General features: G+C 51.0%; 1 protein-coding gene across 1 annotated transcript in view; it reads right to left on the bottom strand.

Annotated features, from left to right (window-relative positions):
• KCNB1 (potassium voltage-gated channel subfamily B member 1) overlaps positions 1 to 16233 on the bottom strand; it is a 119567-nt gene extending 103334 nt beyond the window's left edge. The window contains exons 1-2 of the mRNA XM_027558298.1: positions 16134 to 16233; positions 14206 to 14938 (exon numbers count right to left, since the gene is read on the bottom strand). Of these exons, the coding sequence (XP_027414099.1) occupies positions 14206 to 14772 (567 nt within the window). The 5' untranslated portion in view covers positions 14773 to 14938; positions 16134 to 16233. The remainder of the gene's footprint in view (positions 1 to 14205; positions 14939 to 16133) is intronic.
• Between the last annotated feature and the right edge of the window lie 1871 nt (positions 16234 to 18104).

Here is an 18104-nt window from a genome sequence, read left to right as displayed (position 1 = left end):
TTTGAAAAAGTCAGCCACTCACCTGCATCAGGCTCTGGGATGACTTTAGAACACAGGTCAGAAAGCTTTCCCTCTAAATGCTGTTTTTACCAAAAGTGGCCCTCGTTAATAGATAAACGAACATGATGATGTTCCAATAAAACTTTATTTACAAAACTGGCCACCCATCCTGCTTTAGAACACAGCAATGAGTAAGATAAACTCCTAGACTTTGAGAATATCCTGCTTTAGCTGGAGCTATAAGACAGGATGAGAAGAAAATAGAACACGAGAGGCAGCATGCTAAATGGTGCAGGAGAGGCAGAAACAGAATTTGTAGAAGACAATCACCACTGTGGCTCAGAAAAGACAGAAATCAAGTTCAGGGTCTCAGAAAGGGCCACCTGTGCCCCTCTTTGACCTTGGCCTGTTACTCTCTATCAAAACACCTTCTTTCCTTCCCAGCACACATGCTACACTTTGTGATTATTCTTTCATTTAACCTTCTATTTGTTTAATGCTTATCTCCCTCCAGCAGGCTATAAGTTTCCTAATGGCTATGGGTTATTTTTGCCAGCTTACATTTATTCTCTCCTTTCTTAGCAACAGTATTTCAATTCTCCTTTGAAGAACTACCTATTTCCCATTCTCAGTCTCATCTCAGATCCAGGCATTGTCATGTGACCCAGACCTGGCTAAGTAATTGGCTTAGGGATGGGCCAGTGAGAATCAGCCCCAGGATTTTGCTGGAATCACTGGGAAGGAAACTCTCTTTTTCCCCAGAATGGAAACATACAGTTGCTGGATACTATCTTTCCAGCCATGTTTGCACAGCCTGCTGAGAAGCCAACATGGTTATGAAGAAACTTAGATGGATTGGAGACCAGTACTTGATGACATAGTTAAGCCCCTGGATCCAGCCCTACCTGAAGCCTTTTTTTTTTTTTTGCTTAAGTCCATTTGAACTTTAAGTCTATTTCAACAACCTCAGATAGGCAGATAATATCACTCTAATGGGAGAAAGTGAAGAGGAACTAAAGAGCCTCTTGATGAGGGTGAAAAAAGAGAGTGACAGTAGCTGGATCTGAGATGAGACTGAGAATGGGAAATAGGAAAAAGCTGGCTTGAAACTCAACATCAAAAAAACAAAGATCATGCCTGGAGTAGGAAATGGCAGCCCACTCCAGTATTCTTCCCTGAAAAACTCCATAGACAGAGGAGCCTGGCAGGCTACCGTCCATGGGATCTCAAAGAGTGGGACATGACTGACTGGCTGAGCACACAAAAAATGGTTAAAGTGCTCAAAAGTGGATAATATGGATTTATTTAAAGAGAGTGTTTAGGGAAAAAAAACCCCAAATAATGATAATATTCTGCAAAACTATAAAATAACTATTAGAAATTCAAATTTAAAGATAAATAATAATGAAATGAAAATAAATAATTAAATCATTTAAGTGCAAAGGAAAAAAAGCCAGAAAATGGGTGTGAGAAGTGGAAAAAAAAACCAAACTAAGATCATGGCATCTGGTCCAATCTCTTCGTGACAAACAGAATGGGGAAAAAGTGGAAGCAGTGACAGAATTTATTTTCTTACAGATGGTGACTGCAGCCATGAAATTAAAAGATGTTTGCTCCTTGGAAGGCAAGCTATGACAAACCTAAATGGTGTATTAAAAAGCAGAGACATCAGTTTGCTGACAAAAGTCCATATAGTCAGAGCTATGATTTTTCCAGTAGTCATGTATGGACTTGAGAGTTGGACCATAAAGAAGGCTGAGCACCAAAGAATTGATGCTTTTGAACTGTGGTACTGGAGAGGACTCTTGAGAGTCCCCTGGACATCAAGGAAATCAAACCAGTCAATCCTAAAGGAAATCAATCCTGAATATTCACTGGAAGGACTGATGGTGAAGCTGAAGCTCCAATACTTTGGCCACCTGATGTGAAAAGCCGACTCATTGGTAAAGACCCTGATGCTGGGAAAGACTGAAGGTAAAAGGAGAAGGGGTTGGCAGAGGATGAGACAGTTCGATAGCATCACCGACTCAATGGACATGAATTTGAGCAAACTCTGGGAGATGGTGGAGGACAGAGGAGACTGGCGTGCCGCAGTCCATGGGGTCCCGTAGAGTCAGACAGGACTTAGGCTGAACAACCACCACCACCGCCTGTCTCTCGTCTTCTCACATGCCCCGGCAGGGCAATCAGAGGTTGCTTCTTTGTTAAGTACAATTGGGTCTACAAAAACTCTAAGAATCAATGCTGACCAAGGTCGAGGGCCCTAAGGATCACACAGGCCTTGGAAAGTCTCAGGGATGCCCCTAGGTAGCAATTAGAGAAATATACTGGTCTATTTTTAGAAGCTGTTTGATTCCAGGCCCATTACCTGGCGGACGTGAATGATGTGTGGAACTGGCCAGTGTAACATTATTCTCTCAAAGACGGTGTCTGCTTGCCAGGCCATGGTGGGCAATTACGGTGGAGACCAGCCTGGCTACAGAGCAAAAATGGAGCAGTCAAGATGCGAAAGAACATCTCAAGTATCTAATTTAACCATGCCTCCCTGCTATGAATGGAAGCTCAGAAGTCCTTTCCTGGGGGAGGGTACGCCTGGGAGACCCTTGCCTGATAAGAGAGACTCTCTGACCACCATAGGATCATGCCAATTTCCTCATTCATTCACTCCACAGACATTTATGAACCCTTAAATGCAATACAAAAATAACAACAGCAGCAGCAGTTAACTCGTATTGAACACTTGCTGAGCGCCAGGGGCGGCCTTCGTATAGAATTGTCACAATGACTCCGGTTGTTGTGAGGCATCCGAATTACGGCTCAGGAAATTGAAGCCCGGAGAAACTGTCATTCCCCCAAGGGCCCACACAGTGTGAATCGCCACTGAGCTGAGATGTGAGTGTAGGCAGTCGGGCTGCAGAGCCTGCTGTCTTACGCGTCCCTTTCTCTCTGTGGGCCTGGCATCCACAGAACAACTCACAAGCTAGTCTTCAGAGCGTTTTGTGCCAGGAAGGTATGAACATCAGGGTTCCGGAGCCTAGACGGGGGTGGAGGAGCAGGCGGCGCTGCCTGAAGCGGGTGTGGGTGGCGGGGGAGGGAGAAGCCGGCCCTTGGAGGGCGAGGAGAGAGGGAGGCTGCAGGCAGACAGGAGGAAGAACAGGGTGCAGGGCGGAGAAGTCGGCTGGATGGAAGCATGGAGCAGGACCCGGGCAGGCTGGAGTATTCGGACAGCGTGAAAAGGTGGGTGTGATGAGGGCAGAGGGTACCACGGGGAACAGACAGGAGACCACGGTGGAGCAGTGAGTTGAGGTTGAAGGTCAGGCCGAGGAGTCGGGATTTGACTCTGGGGGCAGTGAGAGCCACGGAAGGGTGAGCATGAGCAAATTATCATCTTTGAGAAAGACGGCTTGGCTTCCCTGCAGGGGATGGCCTGGAAGGGGGCAGCTGGAGGCAGGGAGGCCAGTGTAGAAGCTCAGACTCTGAAGAAAGGCCAGAGTCCCACAGCAACACCGTGGTCCCTCTGATCTCCCCTCCCCGCCCATGTCTGCCCCACTCCTCCCACTTGACTCTCCCAGATGTGCTCCTGCCCCAAGGCCTTAGCACGCGCTGTTTTCTCCATCAGAAACACTCTTCCCCTCAAGTCCACCTGCCTCACTCTCTCCCTTCCTTCAGGTTTCTGCTTCATTGGCACTTTCTTTTCTTTAATTATTTACGTATTCATTCAGCTGTGCCGGGTCTTAGTTGCGGCACGTGGGATCTTCCTTTGTGACCCACAGACTCTCTGGTTGTGGTGGGTGGGCTCAGTCGCTCTGCGGCATGCACGACCTTAGTCCCCTACAAGGCAGATTCTTAACCACTGGACCACCAGGGAAGTATCTGTATTTGTTTTTTTGAATGGTCTCAATCTCTGTGCTGTCCTGGGCTTGCTCGCTCAGTCGTGTCTGACTCTTTGCGACCCCACTGACTGTAGCCCTCCAGGCTCTTCTGTCCATGGGGATTCTCCAGGCAAGAATACTGGAGTGGATTGCCATGCCCTCCTCCAGGGGATCTTCCCAACCCAGGAATTGAACCGGGGTCTCCTGCATTGCAGACAGATTCTTTACCATCTGAGCCACCAGGAAAGCCCAGGAACACTGGAGTGGGTAGCCTATCCCTTTTCCAGCAGATCTCCCCGACCCAGAAAAGATTCCACATGCCTTGGGGTAACTAAGTCCATGCACTCCGGAGCCCAGGTGCCCCAACGACTGAGTCCGAGGGCGCTGCAATAAAAGATCCTCCATGATGCAACAAAGATTCTACATGCCGCAACTAAGATCTGAGGCAGCCTAATTAATTAGTTAAAAGAAATCACCCAGAGACTGTTTCAGTCATGGGGCCTGGGCACAGGTGTTTGTTGAAGCTCAGGTGACTCAAATGTTCAGATGGGGGTGAACATCCCTGCTCAGTGAAGAGCACCCTATCTATTATTCCCACCCCCAGACTTGCAGAAGTGAGGTGCCTTGTGGGTTCATACAGCCAGGAAGCAGTGGGGGTGGAATTGAACCCAGGCCATTCCCGTACCGGCAGGAATATGTCTCATGTGGTTACATTATGTCTTATTTGTTATTGATGTCATCAGGGAAAATTTTAAAGGAGAATTGGTGCTCCTGATACAAACATGTGAATTTCGGCTCCTCCTCCAATTTGGGAGCTGGGGTGTCCGTCTGTCCCTGACCCCAGCTGGTTGGGCCCACCTCTACCAGAGACACCAAAATCAAGAACATCCTCCCTCAAGAAGGTAGAGCCTGATCTATTTAAATTATCTATGAAAATAAAGCTTATTGCTAAGACACTGACTCCAATAGTCCTGGCCCATAGCCCTTTGGGGCCAAGCTCATAAAGGAGCAGAAGCCAGAAACCCTTCAAAGTCAGGTGGGAGACCCTGAAGGCCTCTCACATCCAGAGCATCTCCATTCTCCAAGGTGAAGAGGCCATGTGAAACTTGCTTCTCACTTCCTGAAGGTCAGTCGCGTGGTACGGAGGCCAGATCTCAGGTTCACAATCCTTCCATTCACTGTGTGACCCTGGGCCAGTGACTGCACCTCTCTGGGCCCCAGTTTCCACAGCTGTGAGATGAGGATAATTGCCCCTCCCTAGGAGAAGGCGATGGCACCCAGTACTCTTGCCTGGAAAATCCCATGGACGGAGGAGCCTGGTGGGCTGCAGTCCATGGGGTCTCGAAGAGTCAGACACGACTGAGCGACTTCACTTTCACTTTTCACTTTCATGGCTTGGAGAAGGAAATGGCAACCTACTCCGGTGTTCTCACCTGGAGAATCCCAGGGACGGGGGAGCCTGGTGGGCTGTCGTCTATGGGGTCCCACAGAGTCGGACACGACTGAAGCGACCTAGCAGCAGCAGCAGCAGTGGGGTGACTGGGGATCAGACACCACTGTGCATCCAATGCTCCTTGCACTGCGCCCAGCACACAGTAAGCAGAGGGGTGGCTGCTGCTGCGGTTGCTACTGTTTTTATTTTCTGCAGGAGATGGAGGTGAGGCTGACTGAGCCCAGCCAGCCCTGGAATGTCTTCTTTGAAGCTGATCCCAGCCACTTCCCTGGTGGTCCAGTGGTTAAGAATCCACCTTCCAACGGAGGGGACGCGGTTCGATCCGTGGGAGAGGAACAAAGATCCCATACGCTGCAGAGTAACTAAGCCCATGTGCTGCAAACTACTGAGTCAGTGTGTCACGACTAGAGACTTTGTGCAGGGCAATGACGACCCCACGTGCTGCACCCCATGCAAGCAAATAAATACTAAAAAAAAAAAAAAAAAATGATCCCAGATAGGAGTCTGAGGTTTTCCATAAGTCTTTGGTTGTGGCCCCAGAACCAGATCCTAAGACAAGAATCTGAGTAAAGTGGTTTAGGTGGGAGGTGATCCCAGGACACACCGCTGCCCCTACCAGAGGAGATCTGAGACAGGGAAGGGAAAGAGGCCAGAGTGTACTATCAAGCAAGGAACCACTATGGGCACCTGGAGCTGGATTCTGCTGAGGACCTCTGGGGGCCACTGTGGACCATGCACCTCGGAGTTATACCCCTATCCAGGGGGAGGGAGCTTCCTAGGTGTAAAGAATCCGCCTGCCAATGCAGGAGATGTAAGAGACGTGAGTTCGAGCCCCATCCCTGGCTGAGGAAGATCGCCTGGAGGAGAGCATTTCAACCCACTCCTGTATTCTTGCCTGGAGAATCCCATGGACAGAGGAGCCTGGTGGGCTACAGTCCATGGGGTCACAGAGTCAGACACGACTGAAGCGACTTAGTATGCATGCGAGCATGCACCAAGGGGAGGGAGCTGAAGTATTTATACACCTTCTCCATTAGTTGTTGAGGATTGCTTCCTCCAGGTAGGGCCAGAACTCCCTGTCTTTACTGGACTCCAATGGCCAGAGGAAGCTTCTAGGCAACGAACTGCAGGTGTTGTAGCTTGAACTGGGCTAGTGACCCTGCAAAAGTTAAGAGCTAAAAGGACGTGGTTGAGACGTTGACCATATCTTCTCCATCACGATCGGGTCCCCGTTCTGCTCCAACTGCCTGTGTGATGTTGAACCAAGTTATGTAAATTCACCTTCAGTTCAGTTCAGTCATTCAGTCGCATCCAACTCTTTGCGACCCCATGGACCACAGCACGCCAGGCCTCCCTGTCCATCACCAACTCCCGGAGTTTACTCAAACTCATTTCCATTGAGTCGGTGATGCCATCCAACTATCTCATCCTTATGATGTATCATTTTGTATGAATAATGAATTTTTGAAAAGGATCTGATTTATCTGGCAGGACAGTTTGGAGGGTTAAATGAAACGACAATTAAAAACAAAACATAAACATAAAAAAAACATAAAACATTAAAAAAAATAAAAAAAAATTCCAGACTAGGGAATAAGTAATAAAAATTAAGACAAACACAATTGGCATACAATAAAGTCATTAAGATGAAGGACACAGAACCCTAATTTGACATGGAAGATATTAAACACATATTATACAATAAAACATGTTATAAAACAAAAAAAAAGGGAAGGGATATGGGAGAAGTACTGTTGCCCAAAAATCCCATGGATGGAGGAGCCTGGTAGGCTGCAGTCCATGGGGTCGCTAAGAGTCAGACATGACTGAGCGACTTCACTTTCACTTTCTACTTTCATGCATTGGAGAAGGAAATGGCAACCCACTCCAGTGTTCTTGCCTGGAGAATCCCAGGGATGGGGGAGCCTGGTGGGCTGCCGTCTATGGGGTCGCACAGAGTCGGACACGACTGAAGCGACACAGCAATAGCTGATTCACTTTGTTGCACAGCAGAAAGTAACACAACATTGGAAAGCAATTATACTCTAATAAAAAAATAAAATATTGATTAAAAAAAACTCACAAAGCAAAATAAAACCCCCTAAGAGTTACTGAGGGCTTTTTATGTGCCAAACCCTGTTTGAAAGGCTTTGTGTGCATTAATTCATTTAATTCTGATGGCAATGCGATGAGACAGTCCTGCTGTTGCCCCCATTTTATGTGAAAGAACCGGGGTGCAAGGAGGCAAGCAGTTTACCACACATCACATGGTGAGTAAGTAGAGGAGTCAGACCTTGGACCTGGGCAATTCAGTTCTAAAATCAGGGCTCCCGTCCATGATGCTGTCAGGTATGAGAGGGACGCACAGTTCTGGGGACGGAGTTGGTGCTTCGTGTGCGGCTCGTTCTCTTTCAGTTAATTAAACTTGGGCCAAACTGCTCATTTGTCCAGGACTTTTCCTTCCAAAGCATTTTGGCAACCTCTAGCTTTTCAGAGCCTTTCAAAACCCCCGAGAGACCAGCTGTCAAGGTATGACCTGATCAGGGAATGGAAACGAAAGGCCTGGGAACCTCAGTAAGGGTAACAGGGGAGCGGGGGCAGAAAGGCCTGAAAACAGCCCCTGATCTTGCCCAACTCATTGTGTGACCCTGGCAAGTCCTTGAAGCATCCTTCGTGTTTCCCTTTATCAAATCAGGATGCTGGATTTATCAAGCTTCAGCCCTTTTCATGCACTGGCATACTAAATCCTCCGGGCACCTCTGGGAGGTGGCTTTACTTCCATTCTCATTTACAGAGGGGGAAACAGAAGCTACGAGAGGTGAAGAGATTGGTACAAAATCCAGAGCTAGGCAATGTCGGGGCTGGGATTCAAATCCAGGTCTCTGTGAGCCCACAGCAGGGATTCTGAATCTCTGGCATATTGTTTCCCAGGAATAAGTGCAAACATCCAGGATGACGGACCCAGGGCCAGCAGGTGCCTCGGCCAGATGACTCATGGCACTGGACTGGCCCCATGGATTCTGAGTTGGTTTCCCTCACTTTTCTTCTTTTTCAACTGTATGTATTTATGTATTTGACTGTTCTAGGTCTTAGCTGTGGCATGCAGGATCTTCAGTCTTCGCTGCAGCATGTGGGATCTGGTTCCCTGACCAGGGATGGAACCTGAGCCACACGTATTAGGAGCACGGAGTCTTAGCCACTGGACCACCAGAGAAGTCCCTCCCTCATTTTTCTCGATGATAAAACGTGAATGCCCCCTGGATCAGATCAAGGAAGCAGAAACATCATCACACTAAAGGCGTGAAATCCCAAGCGGGCAGGCAGTCAGCCTACAATCAACAACACTGTAATAGGGGATGTGGCCAACCGGGGGAGTAGTCAAAATAGAGGAATCCAGTGATACTACAAATAATCACTATTGTCATTTATAGAATGTTTACCATATACCAGGCACTCGGTTAAGCTCTCTCTGCAGATTATCTTGTGAAGGCCCTAAGAGGTGGGCTCCATTATAATTCCCATTTTCTAGAGGAGGAAATTGAGACTCAGAGGAGGAAAGGAACTTGCTCGAGGTGTCATATTCCTGGTAATTGATGTAGAAATGAACCATATCTGTAGGACTCCAGAGCTGATTCTTTTTTTCAAGTTTTTATTTATTTATTTTTGGCTATTCTGGGTCTTATTTGCTGTGAGGGCTTTTATCGAGTTGTGGCGGGCAGAGGCTACTCTCTAGTCATGTGTGGGATTCTCACTGGGGTGACTTTTCTTGTTGCAGAGCGTGGACCCTAGGGCACGGGCTCAGTGGTTGCAGTTCCTGGGCTCTAGAGCACAGGCTCAGTAGACGGGGCTCATGGGCTCAGTTGCTCCGTGGTATGTGGGATCCTCCTGGATCAGGGGTCTAACCCATCCTGCACTGGCAGGCGGACTCCCCACCAATGAACCACCAGGAAAGCCCCAGAGCTGATTCCTAATCAAATCTGTGGTGGGCAAACCACTGACCAGCGTCTCTAAATGAAGGATACTTCCACTTTGGAATATAATAACAATGATTCATATTCATAAAGTACTTTCATTTGCAAATTATATTTGCTGTCTGAAATCCCAAGGGGTGGGCACTTATGCCATCACCCTTTGGCAGAGGAGTTAACTGAAGCTCAGAGAGCTTGAATGATCTGCCCAAGATTCTGGGATGAAGAAGCACAGGCTCAGGAATCAGGCCAACCCAGGTTCAAACCCTCGCTCTGCCCTTTTCTTTCCTTCAACAAATATTGACTGAGCACCCTTAGTTGTGTGAGCTCCGGCAAGTGACTGCCCCTCTCAGAGCTTCCATTTCTTCTTTGTAAAATAATATTAACACCACTCATTGAATCCATTCCCCCTCTTCATCTGAAAAGCCCAGACACTTGCTTTCCCAGGCTTCCCTGAGGATAAAGGATGAGCATGTGACCTGACCAATGGGATTTAAAAAGAAGTCTGCCAGGGGGCTGCTGGAAAAGGTTAAGCTGGGAGGTGGGGGGAAAAACTGGCATAGAAGAGGGCATGCTCTTCTTCACTGGTTGGACATCATGTGTCTCTATTTGGGGGCTGGAACTGGGTAGCCATCTCATGATACCAGGCATCCAGCCTGAGGACCAAGCTACCTGCAGGAGCTGGAGGAGCAGAAGGACAGAAAGAATCTAGAATCCTGGGACTTCCTTGGTGGTCTAGTGGTGAAGAATCTGCTTTGCAGTGTGGGGGACTTGGGTTCCATCCCTGGTCCAGCAACTAAGATCCCAGGTGCCGTGGAACAGCTTAGACTGCATGTTGCGTGAAGCCCCGAGCGCTCTGGAACCCACTTGACACAATTAGGGAGTCCAGTGTGTCCCAGTGAGAGATCCCACATGACTGAATGAATATCACTCGTGCTGCAACTAAGACTTGACACCGCCTAATTAATTAATTTAAAGAATCTAGAATCCTAATGGTATCAGGGAACCACTAGCCCAAAGCCAGCTACCTTGAAACTCCCTGTTAGGTGAGAAGATGCATCTTCCTCCTTATAGAAGTCACTTCCGGTTTCCTATTCTGTGACTTGTAGCCCAAGTGGGAAGACTACCTTGATTGAACTGTGGAAAGGATTTCAATGATAGTGCATAGAAAGCACCACTAATTGGTGCCTGGCACAACAAACGGCAGCTCCTCTGGAAATTATCTCAGGCTTTAACCCTGAGACTCTTCCAGGCACCGAAGACCCTCCTGGCCTGGCAAATTAGCTCTCTGTCTCTCCTACTGAGAAAAGCTTGTAGTTTTCCCAGAAAGCACAAACCCAGTGGTGGCCCAGAACAACAACCCCATCACTCTGATGAGACTGACCCCAGCTTCCAAACTAGAATCAATCACATTGCCTTTTGTCTAATGGATTTTGATTTTCACTCCCCTGATGGGGAAGGCAAGGGCTTGTGCTCTGGTCTGTCTCCGTGTTGCCAGAACATCCATCAATTATTAACAGCAGCAGCTCAGCCACTCAGTGCTGCTATCAGAAGGAAAAGACTTGCCGCAGCCCAGCTCAGACAGCCATAGAGAAAGGACTCTGCTGCTCATTATTTATGAAAACAAGCCCCATGTACTGTTGGGTGGGCACTGTGCTCAGTTCTGGCAAACGCGATGACCCTTCAAGGTGGGCCTTTTATCTACTTTACAGGCTGGAGGCTACAGCTTGGAGAGGGGAAGAACTCACCAAAGGCCAGAAACTGGCGAGATGGTGAACCTGGCCTTAAAACCCAGGTCTGTCTTTGGTCCTACATATGTAAGATATGGCATTTCTGTATCTCACAATCACCCAGCCGTGGTCCTCCATTTGACTTCTAATCCTACGAACTCTGAGAAATTTCTACAGGCCTTGATGTTCTAACAACTGAAGCTTCCGAGTTGGGGAGCTGGGGGTGGGTGGGGAGGGCAAAGAGCAAATCCCCTAAGGAGGCCAGAGGCACAGAGAGCTGGGCTGCAGGTGTTGACAGGAAGGAGTGACAGGTCCTTGAGACACACTGACTGACTGATCGCTGCATTCATTCCTTCCACCTGGATTTATCTGGAGATGCTCTGTGCCAGGCACCATGATGGGTACTGGGAATGGGGCAGTGAATACAACTCATGACACTCATATTCTTGTACAGGAGGAACTGAGAAATACAAGGAAGTGGGTACAATTTCAGATAGTGCTCAAGCCCTGTGCAAGAAGGACACTGCAAGATGTCAGTGTAAGAAGACAGAGGCTGTCTTAGATAGGGGTCAGGACAGGTCTTTTAGAGGAGGGGACATCTGCGTGGGGACCAGCTCCTAAAAGGAATGAGAGAGTGACCAGCCATGGGACAATGTGGGGAAGAGAATCCCAGGTGGCAAGAACAAGTGCAAAGGCCCTGAGTCAGGACAGAGATGGGTCTGTGTAGGGAAGAGCAAGGAGGCCAGTGGGGCTGAAACTGAGTGAACCAGAGGAGACAAGAGATGAGTCTGGAGAGGTCATGGGGCCGGATTTGTGGTGAAGGGTTTGGACTTTATTCTGTAATGGGAAAACTCTCTGGAGCATTTTGAGCGGATGAATAATGTGATCCAATTACACCTAGAAAAGCTCACTCTGGCTGCTGAATGGGGAATGGATTGCAGGAGGCAAAGGTGGAAGCAGGGAGACTGGGAAGGAGACTACGGTACTTAATCACTGTGGAAAGAAGAGTAATTCAAAATCACACTTGAGTCTGAATTTCTGGCTACTCTCATTTGCCTGCTGTGTGATCTTAGGCAAGTTACTTAACCTCTCTGATCTTCCCTCTTTTTGAAAGGTGGGATATAATAATAGGTATAAGGCTAAATGTGTTTTCCATATACAGTGGATATGTGATCAATGGCAGGATTTCTATGCTGAGGGCCAATGAGCCTGCCTGCCACACTATTTCAGCCTTGGCTGCAAATATCCTAGACCAACCATCTGCCAGGACTAGCCATCAGCCCCAGCCCATGATCACAGAGAGGTCATGAAACTCGTCCCTATGATCGGATTAACCCAAGGGAGTGATGAAGCTGTTTATTCCCAACCAGCACCTTTTACAAGCCTGAGCCACCTGCCTAGCTGCCAGGCACCAACCCAAACAGAGCCCTTTGCCTACTTCTTCTGGAAAATGGACCCTCCCCTGCTCTGCCCCTCACTCTCTTGTCTTAGGGACAGAACAGAGAGGAGGGAGTCATATCTGGGTCTAAACCAGGCGTAGAAGGGAGAAACCTGGTCAGGCCTGGAAATAGCAAAATAAGTCTGCTGATCCTAAGCTGGTTAAGGGTGAGTGACTATGTCTTAAGACAGAGGCTTTTTGGACACGAAACCTGGGGCAGGATTATGGCCAGAGGCAGCCCGCAAAGAGGAGACGGGCCTAGGAATCTCTGCATCCTCTTTAGGGTGGACAGGGAAAAGAGAAAACCTCTCTCCGTGCTCCAACAAGCCACTCAGTCCTACATTCACACTCTTAAAGGCCTCTCCTTGGGCAGCCAGATCTGGATAGAGGGCCCCCTCAAAACCCCCTCTAGACCTGGCCCTCCACGTGGGCCTTTAGTGAGGGGCCAGTTGAGCCAGGGGGCACCCACAGTGAGAGGGCAGGACAGGCCTCTGGGCAGTAGGCTGTCCAGGAGGCAGCCCGAGCTCACACATCACGGCTGGTATGCAGATTCCCTTCTCTCTTTTTCTTTTTGCCATGAATACATTTACCTGTTCTTCCCCTGTCTCATTGGCCCTGCTCTCAGGGAACGAGTTATGTTCAACGTATCTTTCCCAGCGTGGTCTCCCTGGATTCTGACCTTAACGCCTCTCTTTTCTGGCTCCCTCGGCCCCGCGTGGCCTCTTTCGTGGTGCTGCACACAGTGTGTTGTCATTTCCTTGCGACTCCCAGCACCTTGGCCACGTGAAGATAGGCCCCATCTCTCTGAGGCATCCCCGAGTCCCAGCCTAACACAGACAAGTTGCTCATCAGCAAATGACCCCCTGCCCTGGTCTGGCTCACACCCTGAGTCTCCCTTCATCCCTTACAGCCCCCCCCCCTTTTTTTTACCTGGCAGCACGTAGTTCTATCCATTGTCATGAGACCCATTCCTGCCTCTTTCTCCCGATTTCTTTTTCACATTGCCTCATTTTTTCTCCCCTATTTCAAAATTTACATCCTCTTCCGACAGCCAAAGCATCTTTAGAAGATGCATCAAGCATTCTGGGAATCAATTCACCAAATAAATGAAGAAAGAACAAACCAGGGGTGACCCTTCGCCCACAGGCATCCACACCCAGCCGCAGGCATCATGCATTCAGTCCCTTTGCCTCATTTTTCTCACTTATGTTAAAACTGCCTCACAGTATCTCAATGTCCTCCAAGCAGGTCTGTAAGCTGCTTCATTCTCTCCTTGGAGCAAAGTGGGGTTATAAATATAGGGATAAGTATTAAAATTGCAGAGTGACTCTCCTCCAGCCTGGGTCTAGGCATCCACAAGGGAGCATTATGTAGAACAGACCTAACCCAACTCTACTCCATCTCGAGGCTTTATTGTCCCTCTGTGCCCTGTTATTTGCAGTGTCCATTCTCTTGATGTGGGTTTTCCTAAGTCTCCATAAAGCCTTTTCTCCAGCAAAGCTGGGGTATAAAGTATTGAATAATAAAAGGATGAGGTGGCCAGAGCCATACAGGCACGAACAGTCTGAAGGGGCTGTTGGTTCTCACCTCTGAGGTCTCAGCCACAGCCCTTTCTCTTTCCTGGTCTGCATATTTGTGGGAACTAAGCCACAGTCCCCGAGCCATGGTCCTCGATCTGGGCACACAGGCAGAACTCCCCCACCTGCCCCGCCCCAGCCCAGCACCACCCGGATTTCACACTCACCTTGGCGGCCACAGAGGAATTGGGCTTCTCCAGTAAGTCCCAGAGTTTCTTCCTCTTCTCCGCGCAGCACGTGTTATCGAACTCCTCGCCCTCCCGCTCGCGGAGAGTTTCCGCCTCGCGCTTGAGCTCCTCGTTCATCTGCTCCTTCTTCTGGTGGTAGCGGGCCTGGCAGCAGGACTCCAGGTAGATTTCGTCGATGCCCCAGTAGTCCAGCTCTTGGCTGAAGCTGAGTGCGCACATCTCCTCCATCATGTGCAGCCTCCCGGTGCGGTAAAAGTTGAGGATGGAGGTGAAGGCGCCCGGATGGCGGTCGAAGAAGTACTCGTTGTCGTCGAGGCTATAGTCGTCGCACACCTCCAGCAGCGAGTCGTGCGTGTTGCAGTCGCGGAGCTTGCCCAGCCGCGTGCGGGGCAGGCGGTCCAGGGTGCGCCAGAGCACCTCGTGTGCCAGCCCACCGACGTTGAGGCGGACGCGCCTCGAGCACGCCTTGCTGCGCACGATCTCCATGGGCTCGGGTGGCAGCGAGCTAGTGGAGCGGGAGCCATGCTTCGTCATGCCCGCCGGCATCGCTGGTCCGGCCGCCCCCGCCCCCCCTGCCCCCCCAGGCCGCTGTCACTGGACGGCGAGGCCGGCCGCCGCGGGGGAGGGGGGCAGGGAGCGCTTTGGGCTGCTGGGGGTGCAGGGGGCCGCGCGGGCGCGCGTCACGGCCGTCTTCTCACCTCCATCCCGACGGCTGTGAGGCAGAAAGCGGACGCAGGTCAGCGGACGAGGAGCTGTGCGCGGCCCCTCCCCACCTCTCCACCCCGGCCCCTGCCGGCCTTGACCTTCCCGGCGCTTAAGCGGCTCAGGGCCGCAGCCGGGCTGGGCGCTGTCCCTCCCGCCGGTGCTGAAGTCCGCCCCACCCCGTGGCTGGAGGGAGGGGCCGCCCTCCGGAGCGGGGAGAGGGCCCCCAAGAGGCGCAGGGGGGACCCGGGAGGCCCCACCCCGGCCTTCCGCCGCCCTGGCTCTGTTCTGCCGCCTGGGGCGCTGTCCGCCCCGTCGAGTGCTGAAACTCGCTTTTCTCTGGGTCTCCCCGTCGAGGGCCGCACCTGGCCCCGCCATGCGGAGAGGAGGGCAGCTGAATGAAAAAACTTTTTATTATTTTTTTAAAAAAATACTTATCTTTTCCTTCCCCTGCTCCGAGATAATTAGGATTTGAAGGCTGGGTGGAGGCGGCGGGGCGGTGGCAGGGGGATTGCTTTTTCTAAACCTTTAAAGATTTGGGGGAATTCTGGAGCGTTTCAGGTGCCCACCTGTCGGTCACAACAGATCGGATAGTCACGACAGCCCCACTGTCCTGGAGCGACCCCTCTCCCCAAGCCACACGGGAGCACCTCTTGAGGTCTCTCCGGAGACGAGGTGAACACTGAAGACGCAAAGCCAAGCTCTGCGCGGGGTCCCACCCCTCCCTCTGCGCCCCCTGCCCCACGGCGGGGGTTGGCGCACAAAGTCCGGGGGACCCACCTGGCCCGTCCTCTCCTAGTTCCTTCCCCGCCCCCTTCTCCTTCTCCTCCTCCTCCTCCTCCTCGCTCCTCTCCTGCGATGGCTTTTTATAACTCCGGGTTCTGCGCCTTTCCCGGGGCTTGGAAGGGAAGGGGTGGGGGAGGTGGGAGGCGGAGAAAGGAGCTGAATTTTCTGGCCTTTTCAAAACGAGCCCTCCTCCCTCCGCGCACTGGTGATCTCAGGGCTCCTTTGAGCCCCTAGGCATGTGAAGCTCACGCCCTACCCCCTCACCCAAGAATGAGGATCGCGCGTCTCCCCCGAGCTCCGCCACCCCCCCACCCCCCAGCCTGAAACCGCGGAGCCTGGGTAGACCAACAGGCCGAACCGCGACAAGCGAGCCCCTCTCCTGGCACCCCTGTGTACCCGCCGCGCGCCCCAACACTCACCCCCAGGGTGGCCGCCTCCCAGGGCCAGGGACCGCGCATTGCCGCGGTCGCCCGGGCGCCCCCGCCCGCGGGCAGCGGCGGACCGGGGGCCGGGCTGGGCCCGGCCTACGCCGGCCGGGCAGGCGACGCGCCGAAGCTGCAGGCGCTGCGGGGCCGGAGCGCGCTCTCCGAGGCTGGGGGCGCGGGCGGGCGCTGGGGGCGCGGGCGGGCGCTGGGGGCGCGGGCGGCAGGACTGAAGTCGGGCGGCGCCTCGCGATCCACCTCCTCCTCTTCTGCTCCCGCGGCAGCGGTGGCGGCTGCTTGGGCGAGATCAACAAGTCGGGGCTGAGCTTGGCTCCGCGCTCGCTGCGATTCTGTCCCGCACTTCTGAGTGCCCGGAGTCGGGCACCGAGGCGGGACGGCGCCACCTGCGGGTTTGAAGCGTGCTCGCCTCTTAACTCCTGCTTGCCCGGCCCGGCCGGTTGGTGAGGCTGGGGGCGGGTTAGGGATTTGGGCAAAGGATGTGCTCCTAACGACTGCCTGCCTCTCAATTCCACCTTCCTTCATCCGGTCATCAGTGTGGCTTGAGCGCCTACTGTATGCAAGGTCCTGAGATAAGAGTCTGAGATACAGCTGTAAACCAAACGCAAACATCCAGCCCTTGTGGAGCTGGTTGGAAGCAGATCAAAACCAAGAAAGTCAAAGAATATGTCAGACCGTGATAAGCGCAGAGGAAGGGGAATGGGGGATGGGGGTAGTGGTGAGGAGGGAGGGGAGATGGAGTGAGGGGGGAGAATTGCAATTTTAAATAGCCCTTGGTTTCATAAGCTTCCATTCTAGACTCTAAACTCTAATTCTAGAAATGAATTCTAGATTCTAGCGGGGGAAGGTGAGCAATGAGTATATCAACAAATAAATATCCAGTGTGGCAGCTGGTGATAACTGCTAAGAAGAAAAATAAAGCAAGGTGATGGGAAGAGAGAGTGAGGGGCAAGCTAGCTTATAAACCTTGATGATTCATTCATTCATGTTACTTTGGACAATTGGTTTTGAGAGCTTCTTGTGTGCCGGGTCCTATGCCAGGCTCAGCAAGGAACATGTCCTTCCCTGGAGCTCCCTGTGCAGTGGGGGAGAATGGGTGGACCGAATAATCTCCAGAAACGAATGAAAATGTTGAATAACTTACCTGGAGAAGTGAGCAAGGCCTCCCTAAGGACGCCACAGTTGGGCCCCCATGTTTACTCTTCTTTTTTCGTTTAAAGATTTTTAAAATGTGGGCCGTAAAAAGTCTTTATTGAATTTGTTGCAGTATTGCTTCTGCTTTATGTTTTTTGGCCATGAGGGATATGGAATCTTAGCTCCCAGGCCGCGTTTGGAACCTGCACTCCCTGTACTGGAAGGCGAAGTCCTAACCAGTTGACTGCCAGGGAAATCCCCACTTGTCTACTCTTTCAAATACATATCTCCCGCCTGGTAAGTAAATGGATGCTGTGGACACAGCAGGGAGCCCCTTGTGCTGGAGCAAAAACTGAACAAGTCACAGTGCCCTAAGGTACAGGTTCCCCACCCCCTCCACCCAACCCCAACCCTTTCCTTCATTTCTAAAATTGAGATTTATTTCCACATAGTTGCTATAATATTATTATATATTTTAATCAGTTCATTTCTCGCCATCTCCATTATCATGATCCATGTCCCAGAGGCCATCCTCTTGTAGGTAGAGGCCACAGATGCGGGTAGACATCCTCCAGTGCCCAGGTCAGAGCCCCACAATAAAGAATTCTCCAGCCCTGAATGTCAATAGTGTCGAGGTCGATAAACCTTAGATCAATTTAATAGAAGGCAAAGGTATTTCCCAGTCTGAAAATTTTATTCTCTCAGCCAGTAATTAGTGAGCACCTACTATGTTATGTGTCAGGTTAACAGGCTTCCCTGGTGGCTTGGCGGTAAGGAATCTGCCTGCCACTGCAGGAGGCGTGGGTTCGATCCCTG

This window comes from Bos indicus x Bos taurus, chromosome 13, assembly GCF_003369695.1.
Source record: "Bos indicus x Bos taurus breed Angus x Brahman F1 hybrid chromosome 13, Bos_hybrid_MaternalHap_v2.0, whole genome shotgun sequence".
Classification (NCBI taxonomy): Eukaryota; Metazoa; Chordata; class Mammalia; order Artiodactyla; family Bovidae; genus Bos; species Bos indicus x Bos taurus.
The sequence above is the reverse complement of the archived record's forward strand: the minus strand, read 5'-3'. Positions and strand labels throughout refer to the sequence as shown.